This window comes from Hippocampus zosterae, chromosome 1, assembly GCF_025434085.1.
Source record: "Hippocampus zosterae strain Florida chromosome 1, ASM2543408v3, whole genome shotgun sequence".
In the NCBI taxonomy this organism is placed as follows: Eukaryota; Metazoa; Chordata; class Actinopteri; order Syngnathiformes; family Syngnathidae; genus Hippocampus; species Hippocampus zosterae.
This window is the reverse complement of record NC_067451.1, coordinates 7,053,001-7,074,858: the sequence shown is the minus strand read 5'-3', so window position 1 is coordinate 7,074,858 and position 21,858 is coordinate 7,053,001. Positions and strand designations below refer to the sequence as shown.

General features: G+C 43.6%; 1 protein-coding gene across 1 annotated transcript in view; it reads left to right on the top strand.

Annotated features, from left to right (window-relative positions):
- The window catches only part of LOC127596192 (IgGFc-binding protein-like), a 50,740-nt gene that overhangs the window by 26,827 nt on the left and 2,055 nt on the right, over nucleotides 1-21,858 (top strand). The window contains exons 67-107 of the mRNA XM_052058445.1: nucleotides 222-601; nucleotides 722-863; nucleotides 964-1,157; nucleotides 1,244-1,385; nucleotides 1,474-1,718; nucleotides 1,821-1,969; nucleotides 2,054-2,182; nucleotides 2,261-2,396; nucleotides 2,472-2,613; nucleotides 3,274-3,470; nucleotides 3,560-3,698; nucleotides 3,897-4,013; nucleotides 4,126-4,250; nucleotides 4,953-5,098; nucleotides 5,293-5,436; nucleotides 6,075-6,182; nucleotides 6,268-6,437; nucleotides 7,011-7,213; nucleotides 7,327-7,471; nucleotides 7,574-7,824; nucleotides 8,106-8,283; nucleotides 8,530-8,638; nucleotides 9,036-9,130; nucleotides 9,219-9,395; nucleotides 10,206-10,559; nucleotides 11,482-11,579; nucleotides 11,657-11,803; nucleotides 11,877-12,041; nucleotides 12,764-12,891; nucleotides 14,135-14,406; nucleotides 14,539-14,747; nucleotides 15,649-15,793; nucleotides 16,103-16,353; nucleotides 17,662-17,791; nucleotides 17,872-18,076; nucleotides 18,192-18,353; nucleotides 19,642-19,772; nucleotides 19,948-20,150; nucleotides 20,648-20,783; nucleotides 21,077-21,214; nucleotides 21,607-21,703. Coding sequence (XP_051914405.1) covers nucleotides 222-601; nucleotides 722-863; nucleotides 964-1,157; nucleotides 1,244-1,385; nucleotides 1,474-1,718; nucleotides 1,821-1,969; nucleotides 2,054-2,182; nucleotides 2,261-2,396; nucleotides 2,472-2,613; nucleotides 3,274-3,470; nucleotides 3,560-3,698; nucleotides 3,897-4,013; nucleotides 4,126-4,250; nucleotides 4,953-5,098; nucleotides 5,293-5,436; nucleotides 6,075-6,182; nucleotides 6,268-6,437; nucleotides 7,011-7,213; nucleotides 7,327-7,471; nucleotides 7,574-7,824; nucleotides 8,106-8,283; nucleotides 8,530-8,638; nucleotides 9,036-9,130; nucleotides 9,219-9,395; nucleotides 10,206-10,559; nucleotides 11,482-11,579; nucleotides 11,657-11,803; nucleotides 11,877-12,041; nucleotides 12,764-12,891; nucleotides 14,135-14,406; nucleotides 14,539-14,747; nucleotides 15,649-15,793; nucleotides 16,103-16,353; nucleotides 17,662-17,791; nucleotides 17,872-18,076; nucleotides 18,192-18,353; nucleotides 19,642-19,772; nucleotides 19,948-20,150; nucleotides 20,648-20,783; nucleotides 21,077-21,214; nucleotides 21,607-21,703 — 6,934 coding nt within the window. The remainder of the gene's footprint in view (nucleotides 1-221; nucleotides 602-721; nucleotides 864-963; nucleotides 1,158-1,243; nucleotides 1,386-1,473; nucleotides 1,719-1,820; nucleotides 1,970-2,053; nucleotides 2,183-2,260; nucleotides 2,397-2,471; nucleotides 2,614-3,273; nucleotides 3,471-3,559; nucleotides 3,699-3,896; nucleotides 4,014-4,125; nucleotides 4,251-4,952; nucleotides 5,099-5,292; nucleotides 5,437-6,074; nucleotides 6,183-6,267; nucleotides 6,438-7,010; nucleotides 7,214-7,326; nucleotides 7,472-7,573; nucleotides 7,825-8,105; nucleotides 8,284-8,529; nucleotides 8,639-9,035; nucleotides 9,131-9,218; nucleotides 9,396-10,205; nucleotides 10,560-11,481; nucleotides 11,580-11,656; nucleotides 11,804-11,876; nucleotides 12,042-12,763; nucleotides 12,892-14,134; nucleotides 14,407-14,538; nucleotides 14,748-15,648; nucleotides 15,794-16,102; nucleotides 16,354-17,661; nucleotides 17,792-17,871; nucleotides 18,077-18,191; nucleotides 18,354-19,641; nucleotides 19,773-19,947; nucleotides 20,151-20,647; nucleotides 20,784-21,076; nucleotides 21,215-21,606; nucleotides 21,704-21,858) is intronic.

Below are 21,858 nucleotides of genomic sequence, written 5' to 3'. Positions count from 1 at the left end.
CCACCCTATTTGGGGAGTTCTGAGCCAATGCTTGATTGATTTTTAATTTTTTTTTGGATTGCAAGCAAGCATCAGATATTCTGCTGCCGTCAACAATATAAAGTACTAACGGACTCCATCTTAACTGCTGATTTCATTCACAAGGCTTTTCCATTTCAATGCAGCGTTCAAGACACCAGTGAATTGCTGGTTTTCTGATCTAAATAGACTCTCTTTGATAGCAGGACCAACTACGCCTGTACCAACAACTCCAGGAGTGCCTATGCCGAATATGACAACCCCAGGATGGACTACACCAAAACCAACAACTCCAGACTGGATTAATGCAACTACACCTGAGTCAACAACTCCAGGAGTGCCTACGCCAAACATGACAACTCCAGGATGGACGACGCCGAAACCAACAACTCCAGACTGGATTAATGCAACTACACCTGAGTCAACAACTCCAGGAGTGCCTACACCAAACATGACAACTCCAGGATGGACGACGCCGAAACCAACAACTCCAGACTGGATTAATGCAACTACACCTGAGTCAACAACTCCAGGAGTGCCTACGCCGAACATGACAACTCCAGGATGGACTACACCAAAACCAACAACTCCAGACTGGATTGATGCAACTACACCTGAGTCAACAACTCCAGGAGTGACTATGCCAAACATGACAACTCCAGGATGGACGACGCCGAAACCAACAACTCCAGACTGGATTAATGCAACTACACCTGAGTCAACAACTCCAGGAGTGCCTACGCCAAACATGACAACTCCAGGATGGACGACGCCGAAACCAACAACTCCAGACTGGATTAATGCAACTACACCTGAACCAACAACACCAGGAATGACGACACCAAGTAAATCACACCTTGTTCCGAAACCCTATGATATGAATGACATCAACTATGACTGCTAATTTTTTATGACCAACTAATTACTGTTATTTTTGCTGTACAGTTCAGTGCCCACCAAATTCGGAGTACATCGAATGTGGCCCAGCTTGTATCCCCACCTGCATGGAACCCTCCACCAATTGCAGCGGCTCCTGTATCAGCGGCTGCTTTTGCAAACCAGGGTTTGTCTTCAAGGGTAAATACTGTGTGCCACTAGGAAAATGCGGGTGCCTGGATCACAACAACAACTATTATGAGGTCAGTAAAGGTACAAAATTTCAGAGGAAAATGATAAGAATGACACGGCATCTTTGACAAAGAGAATCGCTTTTGTGTCCCTTTAGCCTGGACAAATCCTGTATGGGGACGGCTGCTCCAAGCTGTGTCGCTGTGCAGGGAACTACACGTTTGAATGTGTGGATAGCTCTTGTGATACCACTGAAGAGTGTCGTGAAGTTAACGGCATCCCTGGATGCTACCCAAAAGGTAACCCCCGGCCAAATATTGTAAAAAAAATTAATAAAATGTTGGTCTCTTGCTCTGATGGTCTTACACTTTTGGTAATTCTCTGCAGGCGCATCCACGTGCATTGCCACGAGTGATCCACACTACACAACCTTCGACAAGCGCACATACAGTTTTATGGGCAACTGCAGCTACTTGATGTCCGGCGTTTGCAGCGCAACGCCTTCACCAAACTTTGAGGTCTATGCCGACAACGAGAACCGCTATAACAATCCCTCCATCTCCTATGTCAAAGCCGTACATGTGGATGTACACAAGGTCAAGGTCTCGATCCTCAAAGGTGGCTCCGTGCTTGTAAGTGAACAGGAGTCGCACTTATGATGTATTGCATTTTCAAACCATTTAATTCTCTCTGCCGGCTCACTTAGTGCTCTCATCTGCTTTTCCACATTTCAGGTAAATGGGTCCAAAGTGAACCTGCCCGTGACTCCGGCTTCAGGTGTTTCCGTGTTCAAATCTGGAAGGTACTACACGGTGTCTATGGATTTCGGTGTGGTTGTGCGCTATGATGGAAACCACTTTATGGACATCAAAGTGATTAGAGAGTGAGTACAAACTGCACACGGTGGAATCTGAATAGTCTCTTTTGAAGTGCGGGAACGGTGAATCTTGTAACATGTTGCCTGCAGCTACAAGAATGTACTGTGTGGACTGTGTGGGGATTATAACGGAGATTACAAAGACGACTTGCGCCAGCCGAATGGCTCGTTGACCAGCGATATCAATGAATTTGGACATAGCTGGAACACTGATCCGCAGTGAGTACACAAAACAGCAGTTCGCTTCACAATTATCCTACTTGGAGGGGTTAAAAAACATTCCACTTCTTGCAAAAGGTGTAAGAAACCTAACCCCACCGATCCGGGATGTACTGAAGAAGAGGAGAGTCTCTATGAGAGCTCTGCGTATTGTGGATTGCTGCTGGACAAGAATGGTCCTTTTGCTGTGTGCCATCCCAAAGTCAATCCCAATGTAAATCACGCCAGTTGAAATCTTTAGATATTGCTGGATTATGGTGGGAAGTTTCAAATTTCTGTGTCTGTTCAGAATTACTTCCAGGATTGTGTCTTTGACCTTTGCGCACTGGATGGCGCCAAGCCTGTTCTGTGCGAGGCCATTGAAGCCTATGCCAGTGAGTGCCAGGATCGCGGCGTCGACATTGGTCCCTGGAGGAACGAAACCTTCTGTCGTGAGTACTCAGACAACTGAACTGTATGATCGATTTATTTCTTTATTTATTTAACATCTTTTCTGGTGGTTAAATACTTCATGTATATCACAGATTTCCTACACAGTGCAGCTTCATGCGCTTCACAAAACCAAAAGCACAATGTCTAAAAGCATTAACAAACAACTAAAAACATCTGCAGAGCAAGGAGAACAAAAGTAGCTTGTTAAAATAACTGGAAGAATGTACTGTATATTATTGACACCATTATTGACATTTCAAAACATTTGCTGCCAAAACATCCAAAGATATTTAAAAGAAAGGGAATGGAATAAAAAGTAGCTTTCTGGTTTCATTACTTTATTTAATAATTAATTTAATTACTAAAGACCGTGGAGTGAAATTGATTTTAAAAATGCTTGAAAGACTTTGATCAAAGAAATATGGGCACTAAAAACACTTTTTTGGTCACAATTTAAAAGCATGAATACTTGGGGCTGACTTCACTTCCGCTGGCAAATTATTCATTTTTGCATAACAGCAAAATGCTGCTTCACCGTGTTTGCTTTGAAACCTGGATTGACAGACAGCAAAGAGATCAATTTGTTTTGCATAGAAGTAAATGGTACATGTTGATGCTGAGACCTACTAATGCTTGTAAATCCTTTCCTGTTTTATCAGCGTTGAGCTGCCCCACCAACAGCCATTACGAGCCCTGCGCGGACCCCTGTCAGGAGACATGTTCAGGCCGACCCCCGTCCTGCAGCGGACCGTGCAGCGAGTCCTGTGTGTGTAATCCCGGCTACATCCTGAGTGCTGGCAAATGTGTCTCCAACACTTCGTGTGGCTGCAAACACACCAACGGCCAGTATTATCAGGTACCGCAATATGCAAGAGCAATTGTACTCTCGTACTGTGAAATACACCCATAAAAATTTATTGGTGTATCCTCTTGTGTTTCCGTCAGCCTGGAGAGGAGTTCTATGCTGAGAACTGTAATCAGAAGTGTAGGTGTGACGCACCCACGGTCACATGTAAGCCATCTCGGTGCCCCCCAATGCATGAGTGTAAAGTCCTGGAGGGAGAGCTGGGCTGCTATCCAACGGGTAAGTAGCTTTCAACATTGATAACAGGTAAGGGAATGGCAAGGCAGTCCAAGGTAAAGTTACTTATATAGCACATTTCATATACAAGGCAACTCAATGTGCTTAACAGAATAGAACAGAACATCCAGGATTTTACATTTTTCTCTGTGAGAAGAACCCCCCCCCCCCCCAGTTTAATTGTTGTACTCTAATTTTTAGGGTCCGAGGACTGCATCATCTCTGGCGATCCACACTATAACACTTTTGACAAAAGGTTCTACAGTTTCATGGGCACCTGTACCTACACACTGGCCAGAACCTGTAGGAACAACACAGGTAAGGACAATATTTACATATTGTCACTGTCCGTTCTAGTCCTCTGAGGAGCACAATAATAAAGGAATGGTGAGGCTTCTGTATAATTGGTATTGTGGTCCTTTTGGTGCAGGGCCTTGGTTCTCAATAGAGGGAAAGAATGAGGAAAGAGGGCTACCAGGAGTGTCCTATCTGCGAAAACTCTACATCACCGTAGACGGAATCACCGTGACCTTGATGAAAGCCAAGAGGACCCTGGTCAGTGCGGCCCCCCTGGAACCCACAACACCAATACTGACTTATTCCTACACGTTGGCATTCTCTCACAACGTTCCAACTTAATTTTTCACGATAGCTGCACTGCTAATCCTGCTTCAGTGTTCTTGTCAGTCTCAATCAAGTGCTTTCTTCCTTTTGCCTCACTTGTTCATTGCTTTCCTCACCTTTCCTGCAATAATCCACTCAATAACTAACAACATTTATGACCATCATATTTCCAATGGTTTAAGAGTCAATCTTATATTTAAATTTTGGCTTATTTTTCCAAACTGTGCATAATGTGCCACCACCTTATCATAATATTACCGGTAAATGGATTTTAGGATTAAAAGCGCTCTCTCTCTTGCTTGTGATGAACACATTTTCCTGCGCTACTGTAGTTTCAAGTGTTTTTTTAAAAAGAGCTTGTAAAAAGTTTGAGTATGTTATGTTATGTTAAGAGGCAAAGAAAATTGAAAATCCCAGGGATCTGCTTGGATATGCATTATTTTACATTCATTTTCCCTGCATTTTAATCAGCATGAAAGAAACCATCTTTGTAAACCAAAGCTTGAGCAAGATTTCCGTGACAGACAAGTGAATACGCTGCGCAAAAAGTCGGCAGTGTAACGCACAGCGATATTGTGATTGACCACCGCACTGTACCAACACTGTGCTACGTTCCTCGCTGCATCATCACAGGTGAACGGCCTACGTGTGGCGCTACCTCACACCCCGTCTCCCATGGTGACGGTCAGTCGTGCCGGCCAGTACGTCACAGTGCAGACATCCTTCGGCCTTCAAGTGCGCTGGGACGGGAACCACTTTGCCCAGATCTCAGTACCAAGGTTGGTCAGTGGGATTTTTACCTGAGCAAAACTCAAATGGGATTTTTCAGTGAACTTTTTGGTAGTCCTCTTACGTAACGTTGATTATCATTTATCACTCAAAATCATTGTGCACCTTTACTCTTGGCCATTTATGTGCGCCTGAGCCCGGAAAAGAGGTTTCCATCTCTTAATCCTGCTTTTTTTTCCGGCAGCTCCTACCACGACCAGATGTGCGGTCTGTGCGGCGACTTGGACGGGAACCCGCACAATGACTTTGCCAAGCCAGATGGCGTTCAGGGTGTCAATGTCAACGACTTCTGCAACAGCTGGCAGACGGAAGAAGACGAGGATGAATCGTAAGTTTTAGCATTCGAAATATGATGACTAAAGAATAGAATAACACATTCGACACGTGCATCCCCTCCCCCCGCCACTCCTGCCCCTGGTTGCAACATTATTTGTGCGCGGCTTTTTTCAGGTATTATTTCGACTTTTTTCTGCTATTATAAGGATCACTTCATTCTGGTTGTTAACATGATGACATTATTTCATATGATGATATCCACGACAGACAGAACTTGATTACTGCATCATTATGACATTATTTTGCGATATTCCATTTTTCTTGTAGCATTACAATTTTATACTTCTCCGACTCACCTTCTGCTACTTTTCTTATTTGTTATTAGGATTGTATAACACTAACAACTTATTCTCACCATTATGACTATTTTCAGGTTTTATGGCTTTCCTTTTAATCATTCTAAACATTTTTTTCCTCAGAAATCTACAATTCCTACGTTAACTTCCAACATTATCCTTTATCGTTTTTTTCATGTATTGTACTCTTACAAACTCGACATAGCGCAAGTTTTTTTTTTTTTAGAACCTCATTCACCAATCATTATGACACTGTGATTTTGTTTTGTTTTTTTAATATCATTATAACATAGCCTGCTGATGTATTTAATACTGTACTTATTTGTTTACTCAGGTGTTCCCCAGGCACCAAGCCCGATCCAGAATGTGATCCCAAGCTTGAGGCAGAGGTGGTCAAACCAGAGAAATGTGGAAAACTCAACGATACCGCTGGACCCTTCCGGTGAGTTGCTTATTTTTTTTGCATTGTTTTTTTTTGGAATTTGTGCCTTATCTGCCCCCCCTCCCTTCCGACCCCCATCATTCAGGGAGTGCATCGGAGTGGTGAATCCCACCTCCTTCTTCCAGAGCTGTGTGTACGACATGTGCCAGTTCAACGGGCAGCAGCAGGTACTGTGTGACCAGCTGCAAGCCTACACGGAGGCCTGTCACAGTGCCGGAGTCAAAGTCCACCAGTGGAGGGGTCCCCACTTCTGTCGTAAGTCCTCACCAAGCATGTGACAGCAAACATTTAACCCACAGCATGGGCTCATAATGTATACGAATTAAAAAACAAAAAAAAAAGATACAGCCCAGCCTTAAAACATGCTTGAAACGCAATGGGTAATAATCACAATAATGGAATCAAGCCTTAAAATACCTCTGCCACAGGTGCATCACATAACAGTCTGTCTGTCTAATATAATGAATATGAACGATACAAAAATTAATTAAAATACACGTATTTATGTTTGTTGTGGTGTGTGTGTGTCCTAAAAACATTGGAAATAATAAATTAAAATGGATACAGGGTTTTTTAAAAAAGTGTTTGTCTTAACCCTCATATTATGTTGAAAAAAAAGTCACATTGATTATGTTGTGGGTCATTTTGACCCGTACTATAAAAATCCACAAAAAATAGTCAAAAAACAGGTTACATCAGTAACAACTTTGTTTAAAACATTACACATATATTATGTAGAGTAAATAATCTAAACAGAAGATCAAACTACACCAAAAATATATTTTGTGTTTTTGCTCTCACATTCATATTTGCACTTGTACTGCACAGCCCTGGACTGCCCCGCCAATAGCTCGTACTCTCTGTGCGTGAGCTCGTGTCCGGAGACGTGCACGGGCACGGTGGGAGCGCCCGGCTGCGGCGACGTGTGCGTGGAGGGCTGCGCCTGCAACCCGGGCTTCATCCTCAGCGATGACAAGTGCGTCTCGCTCAAAGATTGCGGCTGCCTCGACACCGCCGGGACGTACCATCCGGTAAGTCGTGTCCGCTTCCCATAGTGTGGACACTCCCGCACACACACACACACATTCGCGTTTGAATGGCACTTGCATATAGTCCGTGATGGAGATGTTTTTTTGTGTTCGAGGTGGGCGACGGCTGGCACTTGGAGGGCTGCAAGCAGAAATGCACGTGCCAAGACGGAGGCGTGATCCGCTGTTCCAACAGCAGCTGCAAAGCCTTCACTGAGACATGCCAGCTGCATGAAGGAGAGTACCAGTGTCGTCCTTTGGGTAGGTTATTTGCAATGTTAAAAACAAATTCATATTTTGGGGTGCGGGGGGGGGGGGGGTATATCTACTGTGAGAATCTGAATATAATTTTTCACGGAACAGGAAATGGTATATGCTCGGTATCCGGTGACCCACACTACACCACCTTTGACAAGCGCACCCACCATTATATGGGAGCATGCTCGTACACCCTGACCAAGCCCTGCAATTCTTCGTCCTCCGGCTTGCCGTACTTCAGCGTGGACACCCAGAATGAGCGCAGGGGGAGCAACAAGAAGGTCTCCTATGTACGAGCTGTTGTGGTCCAAGTCAATGGTGTGACCGTCGTCCTCGGCAAGGGCCGAACTGTCCAGGTGCATGTCGTCTTGATCCCCGTTTGATTGTCAGTTAGCTCAGGAGGATTACGCAAAAACATTTACGAAATGTGTCCTGTCAGTTGTTACCTGTGATCGCAAAAAGTCACAATTTTCGGAGAAGAATTGTAAATATTACAATAAAACAGTCTTTCTTTAAGTTTATCTTAATATTACAACTGTGTAGATGTAAAATGACAACTTTCCGACTTTTGACTTGCCATTGCTGTCGGCTTTACTATTTTTGTCCAAGTCAGTAATAGTGTTCATGTGGCCTGCAGGTAAATGGGACGGCGGTGGTCCCGCCAGTTGCATGGATCGGCGGTGTAAACATATATTTGAGTGGCAAGTTTATTGTCCTGGAGACGTCTTTCCACCTGAGGGTGAGATTTGACGGTAACCACCATGCTGATGTCACCGTGCCCTCTTCCTACAACGGGCAGCTTTGCGGACTATGTGGTAAGAACATTTATATACAGTATGTACAATGTAGGTGGTGTATCCTGGACAGAAGGTCTTACTTGGTTTCTTACAAAACATTAATTGCAGTAAAAAAGATAATGCTAATTGCTAATTTTAACAAAAATGTCTAATCTGATTTTTTTTTTTATGTTGCTAATATTACAATAGAAAAGTCACATCCCGGGAATATACCAAATCAAAGTCCTTTGTTGACACAAAAGGCACATTTATTTTGTGCGGCAGGAAATTTCAATGGAAATCCCAACGACGACAACCTGAAACCAGACAAGACGCCCGCTTCAACCACCAATGAACTGGGAGACAGCTGGCAGGTTCCTGACCCAAGGCCTGAGTAAGTTTAAACAGACTGAACACTTCCTGTTTGTGCTGAGGCTTACATGGAGATCAGCTGATGTCCAAAAAAGTGTATTTCATATTTTTGTAATTAAATGTAAGAAAGCAAAGATACTTGAATAATGATTTAATTAAAATGTATGGCACCCAAAAGTGAGATAGCAATACACAGAAATAAATGTTTAAAACCAATCAACTTAAAAGATAAATACAACTGAACTGTACTTAGGTGGTTCTTTGGCATCCCACTAGAGGGAGCCCACGTACCATGTTATGTTACAGAACAGCACAAAACCATCATACTACTGTTTTTGGTTACATTTTTGAAAATCATGAGTTGCTGTTTTTTGCTGTAATATTGAAAATTGTAAATGTCATTCCCACTTGTTGTCCAGTTGTTCAAATGATGGCGGCCATGTGGACTGCGATCCAAAAGTGGAGGAGGAAGCCCAGAAGCCGACAAGCTGCGGCATGATTGCCGATCCTAACGGTAATGTAGATAACTTTTTTTTTTTTTTAAGCCCAGTTTGTTTTCACATGTAACATCCCCAAAATCATCCATGTCCATCTGCCCTCAGGTATCTTCAACCCGTGTCACTCGGTTATCGACCCTGCACCATATTTGGAAAACTGCATGTATGACATGTGCGCTACGGGCGGCCAGACCGTCGCCCTATGCCAGGCGGTGGAGAGTTATGCTGACATGTGCGCCGTGGCAGGAGTCCCCATCGCGTGGAGGAACAACACCTTCTGCCGTGAGTAGGCCGTCGTCGCCGTGGATTCTCGTGGAAATCGACACAATTCATTTACTTCTCAAAATGAACGTCTTCCTTTTGATGAGAATAGTCACTTACCTGATAACAGTAATTTTACAAGACATAAATCAATATTTTACTAGCTGCAATATTATTACAATAAAAGTTTGCAAAGTACCCAGGCAGAGAAAAGTCCGAGCTACCTTTAAAGAAAGTCATCATTTTACAAGAATAAAGTCATAACAGGACGTCCCAGTGGTTGACCGGTTCGGTTAGCACATCGACCTCACAGTACACAGGGTTCGATTCCGGCTCCGGGCTTCCTCCTGTGGAGTTTGCATGTTCTTTGCGTGCCTGCGTGGGTTTTCCCCGGTTCACTCCGGTTTCCTCACACATTCCAAAAACATGCATGGCAGGTTAATGGAACACTACTGCCTACTGCCCGGAAGACAGCTGGGATAGGCTCCAGCACAGCCCGCGACCCTTGAGAGGATAAGCGGATCAGAAAACGGGATGGATAGATGCAAACCACAGCATATATGGGAAAAAAGTCAACGTGACCAGATAATTGTAACTTTGCAAGAATAAAGTCACAATACATGCGGGAAAAGTTGTAAAGTTCCTTTATCAGAATGTAATAATTGTACAAGAGTACATTTCCAATTTTGTGAGAAAATGTCAGGAAGTTACCAGACAATCCTAACTGTAGAAAAATGAAGTCGCAAGAGGAAAAGTTCAAGGTACCATACTATGTTGTCATTTTTACAGTATCTTTTTGCAAGTAACGTTCTATGCCTTCTCTCGACGTAGCTCTCAAATGTCCCGCTGGAAGTCATTACAACCCGTGCGGGTCCGCCTGCGCCCAGCCCAGCTGTCAGGATCCGGCGGGCCCAGGGGGCTCTTGCGACCAGCCGTGCGTGGAGGGATGCGTGTGTAACCCTGGCCTCATTTTGAGCGGAGACAAATGCGTGCCGCTCAGCCAATGCGGGTGCACTGATGAGAACGGAAACTACAGGCCAGTCGGCGGAACTTGGTTCTCACAAGCCGATTGCTCCGAGCGCTGCAAGTGTAACGCCAACCACAACGTCACCTGTGAGCCGTGGCGCTGCAGCCCCGCGCAGGAGTGCAAAGTGCTGGAGGGAGTGCTGGACTGCCACTCGACGGGTAAGCCATCGTACCCCTAACAAAGGTCCCGGTACCTTTTTATGTGATTGAGGTTGAAATTTGTCCCACGAGAATATGTCAGAACGTTGCTCCAACCAAACTCATAAGGTTTTAGAATAAAGTCTCCATTCCCACAAAAATAGTCGCAGCCTCATGAGGGACGAAAAAAGTCATAGAATTATCAATAAAGTCGCTAAATAGTGTATTACAAAAAAAGACTAATTTTACAGTTTTTCTGAAAATAGTGGCAATGTTGGAAGAAACAAAAATCCTGCAAGGAAATTTGCATTAAAAAAAATCATAGTTTCACAAGAATGAAGTAACTAATATTACAGGAAAGGACTTTCCAATCTTACCGAATTAGAAAAAAAAACCTTTGCGGTTTGCCCCAAAAATCTTAACTCTACAAGGTCAAGAACTTTTAAGAGAACTGTTGCAAAATTATTTGGAAGAAGTTTCTGCTAGTTTTAATTTTAGCAGACACATCCAAATTTGCACAAATTAATCATTTTATTTGACTAAAGTTGCTGATATTATGAGAAAATACATTATCTAAATGGCAAATGGTTAATATTAATATTTGCAATTTCAACAGAAAAAAGTGGTACAGTTGTAATTTAGTGTGAAGTCCTTTCTTTCCCTGAACAAAAATTGGAATTTTACAAGAATAAAGTCTATAACATTACAAGAAAAGACAGACGTTTTTAATAGAGTAGCGGAAATGTCTTTGTGCACATATCCGAGAAAGATGTAATTTTACGAGAAAAGTCCTATCTTCTCTCGAACAAAAACAGAAATTGAGTCCAAACATTGCCTGAACAAGAATTGCAGTTTGACCAGGATACGGTCTCTAATATGATGCGAAAGGACATTCTGATTTGATGAGGATGAAGTGAGAATGTTTCTTTGTGGGTTTGCTCAGGCAAAGGAGTGTGCCACGTAGCCGGAGACCCTCACTACTACACTTTTGATGGCATGATGCACACCTTCATGGGCACTTGCACTTACACTCTCGTTGAGGTAGGACTCTGGTTTCACTCCGCTCAAAATGGACACTGCGCACCGAGTGATGGTGGCTCTTCCCATCCCTCCCTCAGGTGTGTAACGCTAGTATGGTGACCCCGTTCCGGATCGTGGCGAAAAACGAGGAGCGCGGCCAACCGGAGGCCTCCTACGTCCGCTCCGTCAAGGTTTATCTGCCTCACGACACCCAGATTGAGCTGCAGAAGGGTCGAAGAGTTCTGGTAAGGCCTTGTGTGCATGTCGCAGCTCTCTAGTCTTCAATCTTCAAGTTTCAAACGAGTTCCACTCCCGCAGCTCAACGGTCGGCGGGTACGAACGCCGATTTCCGTGAACACGGAGGGAACGAAGGTGATCAGCAGTGGCGCATACAATCTCCTGGACACCAACTTTGGTCTGCAAGTCAAATTCGACGGCGTCCATCATCTGGAGATCACCGTACCCGGACAATATTTCAATAAGGTAGGTTTCGCCCGCCCATTGGAAAATGCGGGCCGTATGTTTCCTGATAGAGTAACAATACAATAAAATTGCAAAAATCTTAATTTCATGCGAATAAAATTGCTGAGAATACGAGAAGAGATGTTCAAATTTTTACTTGAATAAAGATGCAGTTTTGATGAGAAAAGCTGCCTTCCTCTGTAATACGGTATTGTTAAATTACAAAATTTTATACAAGAAAATTGTCGATAATATTTTGAAAAAAGACATTCTAATTTGATGTAAATAAGGCCCCAAGTTTTACAGTGAAAGCCTGAACAAAAATCAACATTTTTACAAGTCCTAATTTACGCAAATTGTGTCAAACCTGAATTGTATTAATCAAATCAAATTGGCTTCATTTGTATTGCACCTTTTCATCCAATGTGCAAACCAAAGTGCTTTACAGTTTAAAAATAATAATAAAAAAAATTTGCAGCTCAAAATCAATAAGCCCCGACAGCAAACTGATAACTCCTGAATTAGCACTAATAACCCCCACTTGCACAAAAAATACATGATACTGTACATAACATATGTACTTACTTACTTATTGATTTATTGGGGGGGTATATATAACCAGTTATAGGTCACACCCCGAAAGCACTAAGACACATGTTTGAAAGTATGCATCGCGTGGCCTTTGAAATCCTACGCACAGCGTGGTTGTGATGAAAGCTGAGTGTCTCTGCTTTGTTGGTCAGCTGTGTGGCATGTGCGGCAACTACAACCACAACATGTCTGACGACAACCTGAAGCCCGACAAGCAACCCGCCAAGGACGTCATCCAACTGGGCAACAGCTGGAAGTCGGAGGGCGACAGCGATCACGGGTCAGCAAATACACCATAAGAATGAACATTACAAATCCCCCCCATCCCCCAAAAAAAATCTTTATCTATATCTACAGATGGATAGTTACATTAAAAAAAACAAAGAATTATTTTACTAGGAATAAAACAAACTATTGTTTTGTATGTACATTTTACATACCCATGGACATTCATTCATCTTCGGAGCCGCTTGATCCTCACTAGGGTCGCGGGGGTGCTGGAGCCTATCCCAGCTGTCTTCGGGCAGTAGGCGGGGGACACCCTGAATCGGTTGCCAGCCAATCGCAGGGCACACAGAAACGAACAACCATCCACGCTCACACTCACACCTAGGGACAATTTGGAGTGTTCAATCAGCCTGCCACACATGTTTTTGGAATGTGGGAGGAAACCGGAGCACCCGGAGAAAACCCACGCAGGCCCGGGGAGAACATGCAACAAACTCCACACAGGGAGGCCGGAGCTGTAATCGAACCCGGTACCTCTGCACTGTGAAGCCCACGTGCTAACCACTGGACTAACCCATGGACATTTTTAACTAATTTCATGAAATTAAAAGTGTTTACTAAGATAGGGCTAAATTCATTCAAGTAAAGGAATTGTTGAATCGTTAAATGTGACACTTTTTTTTTCTTTTACATATTGTAGAGCAGGGGTGCCCATTAGGTAGATCCTGATCTACCGGTAGATCTGAGACAGATCCCAAGTAGATCCGAGGAGTGTCGAGAAGAAAAAAAACAAACAACCATTTGTGTGTCTTTGTACATGTTAGTAATATATTTTTTGTGTTAATATACACTGCACACTAATCAGTCTCATTTTCACAAAAAAAAAAAATTAAAAATAAAATAAAGCAGGTAAATCTTAAATTTTTGTGTGTGTGTGCGTGCGCGCGCCGGTAAGGGTAGATCCCGTGAGGTTAGTTGATCGAAAAGTTGATCTTTGATCCAAAAAGTTTGGGCACCCCTGTTGTAGAGAATATTTGGATTGTTAGATATGATTTTTTAAAAATGGTATCATGAAATTAAAACCATTTTACACATTTAATTTTTTAATATATTTTACAGAATGATCGGTTACTTATTAACAGAATAAATTATGATAAATAAACTATTCAAACATTAGAACGATCTATTTGATCAAAATGAACTTTTTGGTATTTTCTAATCTGGGTAATCATGAATGAATACTGTACATGATTATGTTTTTCTATTGAAAAAAAAATCTATTTTTGGTCGTGAAGCTGTCAGCCAGACAAGCGGCCTGACGTGCACCCCAACTGCACGGCGGAGGAAGAGGCTGCGTTCGAGTCCCAGTGTGCTGGAGTGCTTCTGTCGGACAATTTCCGAGCTTGCCATGCTCTGGTGCCCCCTGAAGCCTTCACGGGGAACTGCGTGTACGACATGTGCGAATACGACGGCATGCAGGCCACGCTATGCGACAACGTGGAGGCGTATGCTCAGGCCTGCAGCAGCTCCGGGGTCACCATCAGCTGGAGGAACCGAACCTTCTGCCGTAAGACTACTTTTGTAAATTGCGCTGGAAAAGTTGTTATTTGACAGGAATGAAATTACGACATGACCAGAAAAAAATGTTCCCAGATGGCAGATAAATATTACAAAAAGAAATTGCAAATTTTTTTTTCAGCCTTGCCGTGCGCCCCGAACAGCCATTATTCGGACTGCACAGCCCCCTGCCCCCCCACCTGTTCGGACCTCTTCCCCATCTGGTGCCACATGCCACCCACGAGCTGTGTGGAGGGTTGCCAGTGCGACGCTGGCTTTGTCCTCAGCGACGGCAAGTGTGTGCCTCTGGACAAATGTGGCTGCCTGGATTCCGACGGCGAGTACCATGATGTAAGTCTGCAAACGCCGCAGTCAGGTGGACGACACCGCAAATTCGCACTGGCAGAAAAATGCTGATGCAGAAAAAGTAATTATACGCGGGGGAAAAAAATGAAGCGTTACATTATTTGAGAAAAAAATGCAACTATGTGGGAAAAAAATTCTAGATTTTCACGATACACTGTACAGTTACCAAATTAAACTTTCATTTGGCAACAAGAATAAAGTTAGAATGAAGTGACAATTTGTTTCTGGTCTATTATGAACAAGTTCAGCTCTACAGATGCCACATTTACTCTGCAAGCAGAATGGTGGCATTTGATTTTTATTTGGCTTCAGCATGCTTTTGAATGTGGGAATTCCACTTCAACAACAGGAAAACGTTGGCATTGAAGAGACACTGTCAAAAGCGCCAGATGTTTATTTATTTATTTGTATGTTTATCATTGGGACAGTGCTCCTTCATCAACACATGAAAAAAACTGTGTAAATGTGCTGGACTTAGCATAAATGCTAGTTTTTTTGGGGGGCGGGGGGTCTAAAACACAAATTTAAGTTGGAACAACTTAAATTTGGTTACAACATAACCACCAAAAATAATTTATTGGTGATTATGGCAACAAAATTGTAAGGAAGTTGTTTGCGCCAAAACATTTTGCCGAGTTGTTTTTACTTATCTATTGTCTGTTTGTTTTTACTATATCTTAACTTATATCAATACAAGGGACATCAATTCTGTCAACTCCTATTTCGTTATTGCGAAATGCAGGCAAGACAATTTTCACACCAGCAAAAATATTTTGTTGAATTGCCCAACTTGCCCAACTAACATTTTATTAAACTTTATTCCCTTGAGATTTTGACTTCAATCCAATTTTTTTTACACACTGTATTTCTTTTTATGTTTTTGTAGGTGGGAGACTCATGGCTGACGGCGAAATGCATTTCCAAGTGTCGTTGTAACCTCGGCGGCCTAGTTACGTGCACAGAGCACAGCTGTAAAACCAACTCGGTGTGCGCCCTGGACAAATACGGAGACGTCTACTGCAAGCCTGCCAGTGAGTCCACGTTTTCATGTCTTCAAAAACTAATAATACTTCACTGAGCTTCCCCTTAGTTTAGTTGAAGTGTTGCAATAGAACGAGGACAGTCATAATAAGAAAAAATTTAATTTTTAGCGGCCATAATTTTACCGGAATGAGATCACTGTCATGACCTGTAGTCGAACATACAGAAAAAATGTGAATAAAATTCACAAGTCACAAGATTTATATGATCTTGTTATTGTATGGGATAGAATTCAGACAGAAAAAAAGCCAGAGATGAAAGTAAACCTTTTTTTTTGGTCTTTTCTCTCCTTTTTGTAGAGTTCGACAAGTGCAGCGTGTCGGGAGATCCTCACTATCGAACATTCGACGGTTTCACGCACCACTTCCAGGGCCCGTACACCTACGTCCTGACGGCAGACTACCAGTCACCACCAAGCTCGCTGCCCGCCCTCACGGTCAGGGGCAAGAACATCCGACGAGGCGGCAACAAGAGAGTCTCCTTCCCGGATCAGCTCTTCATTGACGTCTATGGTGTCAACGTACGCTTCATGCAAGGGAAGAAAGTCCTGGTACGATGTTTTACTTGCAACCAGATGTGCTGTTTCCTTCTTTTCCTAACCCGTGATATGCTTTGAATGAGTTAAAAAACGTTAAGAGGAGAGTCACCATCGGCAGATTGATTTGTCATTTGGTAAGAAAGTGTCATGCATGACTAGAGGGACAAAATCGGCAAGTTAGTCGGAAGAAAAAGCAAAAGTCATAAGATAAGTCGTAACATTAAAATCATAAGAATGCGAGAAATTTGTTGTGACATTACCAGGGATTGTTGCAATTTAAAGTTGTATTTTGCTATGAAAATTACGATACACTATTACTATAGAAAATAATTGTAAAGTGACTAGATTTTACGAGACTATAACTCCAAAAACCACGAAAAATGACCAGATAAATTTGCAGTTGAATAAAAATAGTCACAATTTGACTAAAGAAAAAAAAAGGCTGTGAAGTTACACAATTGTCTAAATTTTACAAGATTAAAGTAAATATTACGAGGAAAAAAAGGATGTGATATAATTCATTCATTCATTCATCTTCCGAGCCGCTTGATCCTCACTAGGGTCGCGGGGGGTGCTGGAGCCTATCCCAGCTGTCTTCGGGCAGTAGGCGGGGGACACCCTGAATCGGTTGCCAGCCAATCGCAGGGCACACAGAGACGAACAACCATCCACGCTCACACTCACACCTAGGGACAATTCAGAGTGTTCAATCAGCCTGCCACGCATGTTTTTGGAATGTGGGAGGAAACCGGAGCACCCGGAGAAAACCCACGCAGGCCCGGGGAGAGCATGCAAACTCCACAGAGGGAGGCCGGAGCTGGAATCGAACCCGGTACCTCTGCACTGCGAAGCCGACGTGCTAACCACTGGACTACCGGGCCGCCCGATGTGATATAATATTTCCTGAAAATAGATTCACAATATTAGGAGGGAGAAAAAGTTGCAAAATGAAAAGATTAAGTTGCAATTTCATAAAAGTACAGTCTCAACGTTCCAGGAAAAAAAGTCTGAAAGATCGTCTGAATTTTGCAAGAACAAAGTCTAGTAAAATCACAATATTCTGAGGAGAAAAAAAACAACTCTACAGAGCAGTTACAATTTTTATGAGAATAAAATAACATCATGGGGACAGAGTCACACTTTCACAAGGAAAAAAGTGATAACATAAATTAAGTCAAAATGTGAGTGGCGGGAGAAAAAAAAATCACCGGGTTGGGGGGGGGTATTTTAGATAGATAATGGAAGGGGAAGTGATAAATTTGCTTGATAAATAACTCAAATTTTATATTTGTAAAGTGGCTGTGTTTGTCTGTGTCGTAGGTGAACGGGGAGAGCGTTTCGCCCCCTCTGAGTCCAGTTGAAGGTTTACTCATCACCATGAACTCCAGGGAGGTTCAACTCACCACCGACTTCGGACTCACGGTGCGCTTCGACGGCAGAAGTCGTGGAGGTAAAGGCGGGGCTCGATAAACCCCACTCGCTGTCACCTCTTTTTTGTTTTCCCTCACATTTCCACCTTTGCGCGTGCAGAGATCATCCTGCCGAGCACGTACAAGAACACCGTCAGGGGGCTGTGCGGAAACTACGACGGGATCCGCACCAACGACTACATGAAGCCGGACGGGACGGTTATCAGGGACCTGAACGCCTTCGGAGAAAGCTGGAGGGTCAGTGACCGACAAGTGCGCGCTACCGACGACACCTCGCTAGTGCCCAGCCACATCCACGTTCACAGGTACATTCACAACAGAAATTTGGCATTTCACCAAAAAAAAAAAAAAATTGAATTAAAATGGCTTTCTCGGTTATTATAACGAGAAACTGTTGATGGCTCTTTGTGTGGCGTTCAGGCGAGAAGTGGACACGGATCCAGATTCAGGATTCGAGACGTCCGACTGCTCCGAGGACCAACTGGCCGAATACAAGGATCCCGCCGTGTGCGGCGCGCTAACGGATGCCACTGGGCTTTTCGCCTCCTGCCATGCCGTCCTGCCGCCCGCCACCTACCTCGAGTGAGTCCATAACCGCAACCAACTCAAACAATCAATCAAATGTGTTTCCATCGTAATTTTAACATGATTCTAACCGTGATTCCGACATGGTTCTAGCTAGGAATGTTGTGATGTTTGATACCACTTATTTGCTACCAAACAAATGTATAACGGTGGTAACGGCATAGCTCATTCAATACCAAAATTCATTCATTCATCTTCCGAGCCGCTTGATCCTCACTAGGGTCGCGGGGGGTGCTGGAGCCTATCCCAGCAGTCTTCGGGCAGTAGGCGGGGGACACCCTGAATTGGTTGCCAGCCAATCGCAGGGCACACAGAAACGAACAACCATCCACGCTCACACTCACACCTAGGGACAATTTAGAGTGTTCAATCAGCCTGCCACGCATGTTTTTGGAATGTGGGCGGAAACCGGAGCACCCGGGGGGAAAACCCACGGAGGCCCGGGGAGAACATGCAAACTCCACACACGGAGGCCGGAGCTGGAATCGAACCCGGTACCTCTGCACTGTGAAGCCGACGTGCTAACCACTGGACTACCGGGCCGCCTCATTCAATACCAAAATTCATTCATTCATCTTCTGAGCCGCTTGATCCTCACTAGGGTCGCGGGGGGTGCTGGAGCCTATCCCAGCTGTCTTCGGGCAGTAGGCGGGGGACACCCTGAATTGGTTGCCAGCCAATCGCAGGGCACACAGAAACGAACAACCATTCGCACTCACACTTCAATACCAAAATTGTTTTGTTTTTTTTCTTTTAAGGATCCAGTCATTCAATCCCATATTCTTCTTTATGTATTCTTTTTTTCCCCCGACATGGTTGTGTAAAGAAGGGTCTGAAAATGGCTGGCACTGAATGAGTTAATGAGACTATGTTTGCTTGGACATGAATTCAATTCAAAAGAGGAAATCGCTCTGTCAGTCATGTCAAAATTGGGTTAGCAAATAATCCGACATTTTGGTAAAAACACATTAATCATGGACCCTAAACACCTACATCCAGAAATTGCATCTTAGTGGACAAACAAAAGGATACCTTTGATATAGTTGACTTAGAAAACGGCTTTCTCAGCCATCAGTATCGGCTGTCGTCGCTGATACTAATACCTTAAAACAAGGCTGGTATCGGCCCAATACTGTCATCTGGTATCGGTACTCCCTGTTTCTAACCATGACCCCAACGTTATTTCTAAACTTGTGTCAATAACTATTCTGCTCTGTGCTCCCTCAAATTGAGTTTTTAAAAACTCACGCCGTGTATTTGTTGCCTTTTTTTTTTCTTCCCACAGCGACTGCGTGTTCGACCTGTGCGCTGAGCGGGGCAGCGAAGAGCTGCTTTGTGCCAGCTACGAGGCCTACGCCGCCGCCTGCCAAGGGGCCGGAGTCAAGCTGGGGCCCTGGAGACAACAGCTGGGCTGTGGTGAGAAGCTTAAGATTATCTTGAGTAAAATTTGCATACAATCTTGATGTTGTGAACGGAAGGGGGGACGAAAAGCCAATCTAGTTCCCCATGAATAAAGTTGTAATATTACTACTGCTTTTATCCTCAAGTTTTGGTGTGTGTGTGTGTGTGTGTGTGCGTGCGTGCGTGTCAGTGCTGTCGTGTGGAGGCAACAGCACGTATACATCGTGCATGTCTCCGTGCCCGGCCTCCTGTGCCGACCTAGCAGCACCGTCCGAGTGCGACGCCACGTCCTGCGTGGAAGGATGCCAGTGCACTCCCGGTTTCGTCATGAGCGAGGGCGGCTGCGTACCGTACCCGCAGTGTGGCTGCAGCTTCCTCGACAGATACTACCCGGTCAGTACTTCACGCTGATCACGTTCTTCTGGATTTGGAATATTGTATTGACTTGGAATATTGACTTTTGAAAATACATCGACGGGCGCCTTGAGATTGAGATGAATTAATTCTGTAGCGTGCTCATCTTTCTGCATTAGATTTTATTTATGTATTTATTTGCTGCTGTTCAATCAATATTATGCTGCTCCTGGTGTGCAAGCCTTGGCCACCAGGGAGCAGTATAATACAGACATATGGACAGATACAATTGCTCACTAAGCCTCAGTAGTTTTACCAGGTAGTTGGTCCTCACAGAGGATAAAGAATATAGCCCTTTGTGTATTTTTGTATTATCTGTCTTGAGCAATATAGGTCACTCATATCCGAGGTACCACTGTAATGGGCTTGTTACGTTTTTTTTTTCAATCCACGCTGATGATGACGCAATGATGGAAACAACGATGTAAGAATGTGATGAGAATGTTTTTTTTTCCGTTCCAATGGGCGACGTGCAGCTGAAGGAGACCTTTGTGACCGAAGACTGCGCCCAGGCCTGCGAATGCACTGCTACCGGTGCCGTGTGTCAAGCCAAGAGCTGCCAGGAGGGCTACATCTGTGCCATTTACGACTACAGACGCGACTGTCACAGGGGTGAGTGCGTAGAATATGTAGAAAATGAATAAGGGGCAGCCCTATATGAAGAAAATGTGAGAATATTTTGTGCAAATCAGTCAGAACAATTTAGATATATATACATATCTTTCATATATTTAAACACTCCAGTTGTAACATCACTATGAATATAATAATTTTCGCTGAAATTAAAACATTGAAAGCAAAAGTCACTGTTCTATGAATAAAATGGTAAAACTTGGAGAAAAAGTCAACAAAAAAGTGAACTCCCCAAAACCTTTCCTGCACTTACTTGTTGCATTGCGTTTCAGCGAGTCCATGCCTCAGCAGCCCCTGTCAGAATGGAGGAACGTGTAACGACATCAACAACACGTCTTACTCGTGCATCTGCGCCCCAGGCTACCAAGGCTTCAACTGCGAGGACGAGATCACAGGCGACGAAGGACTTGGTAAGAACTAATTCAAGAACGACGCAACATGGAAATGGGACAAAAGAAAAAAAAAACTGAATGAGAATTACGGTCCATCATAATGTTAAGATGAATACATTTGGCGAGACAGAATTCGCATTGAAAAGAATCGTGTTGTTGCAATGAGGATTTTGACAATAGTTTCGTACGTACTACTTGTAGTAGAGAATAATGTCGAATAAAGCGAGAGTATCGTGAGAAAAGTCGTATTAGTTACAGGATAAAAGTATGTCATTTTACGGCAAGTCTAAGATACGAATATTCATTTTATTGTCGCGAGAAGAAAAGAGAGGAATGCTAGTTGTTGTCTTTTTGCACGTTGCAATTTTATGGGGGGGGGGTAAAAAAAATATCCAACTATGTCTATGCAGAAACTCGCTGGATCATCCTGATTGCCGTGCTGGTGTCAGTCGCCGTCGTCGTTGTCATCGTGATCACCGTTGTGTGTGTTTGCAAAAGCGTTAACAAGTAAGTCACGTTTTATACGTGCGTGTGTGTGTGTGTGTGTGTGTGTGTGTGTGCGTGTGTGCGTGTGTTTCCTTTGGTTCGCTACCAATGAAAAAAATGAGAGTTGAAAAATATTATGTCAATTAAAATTTAAATATTTAAATTCTAATATATAT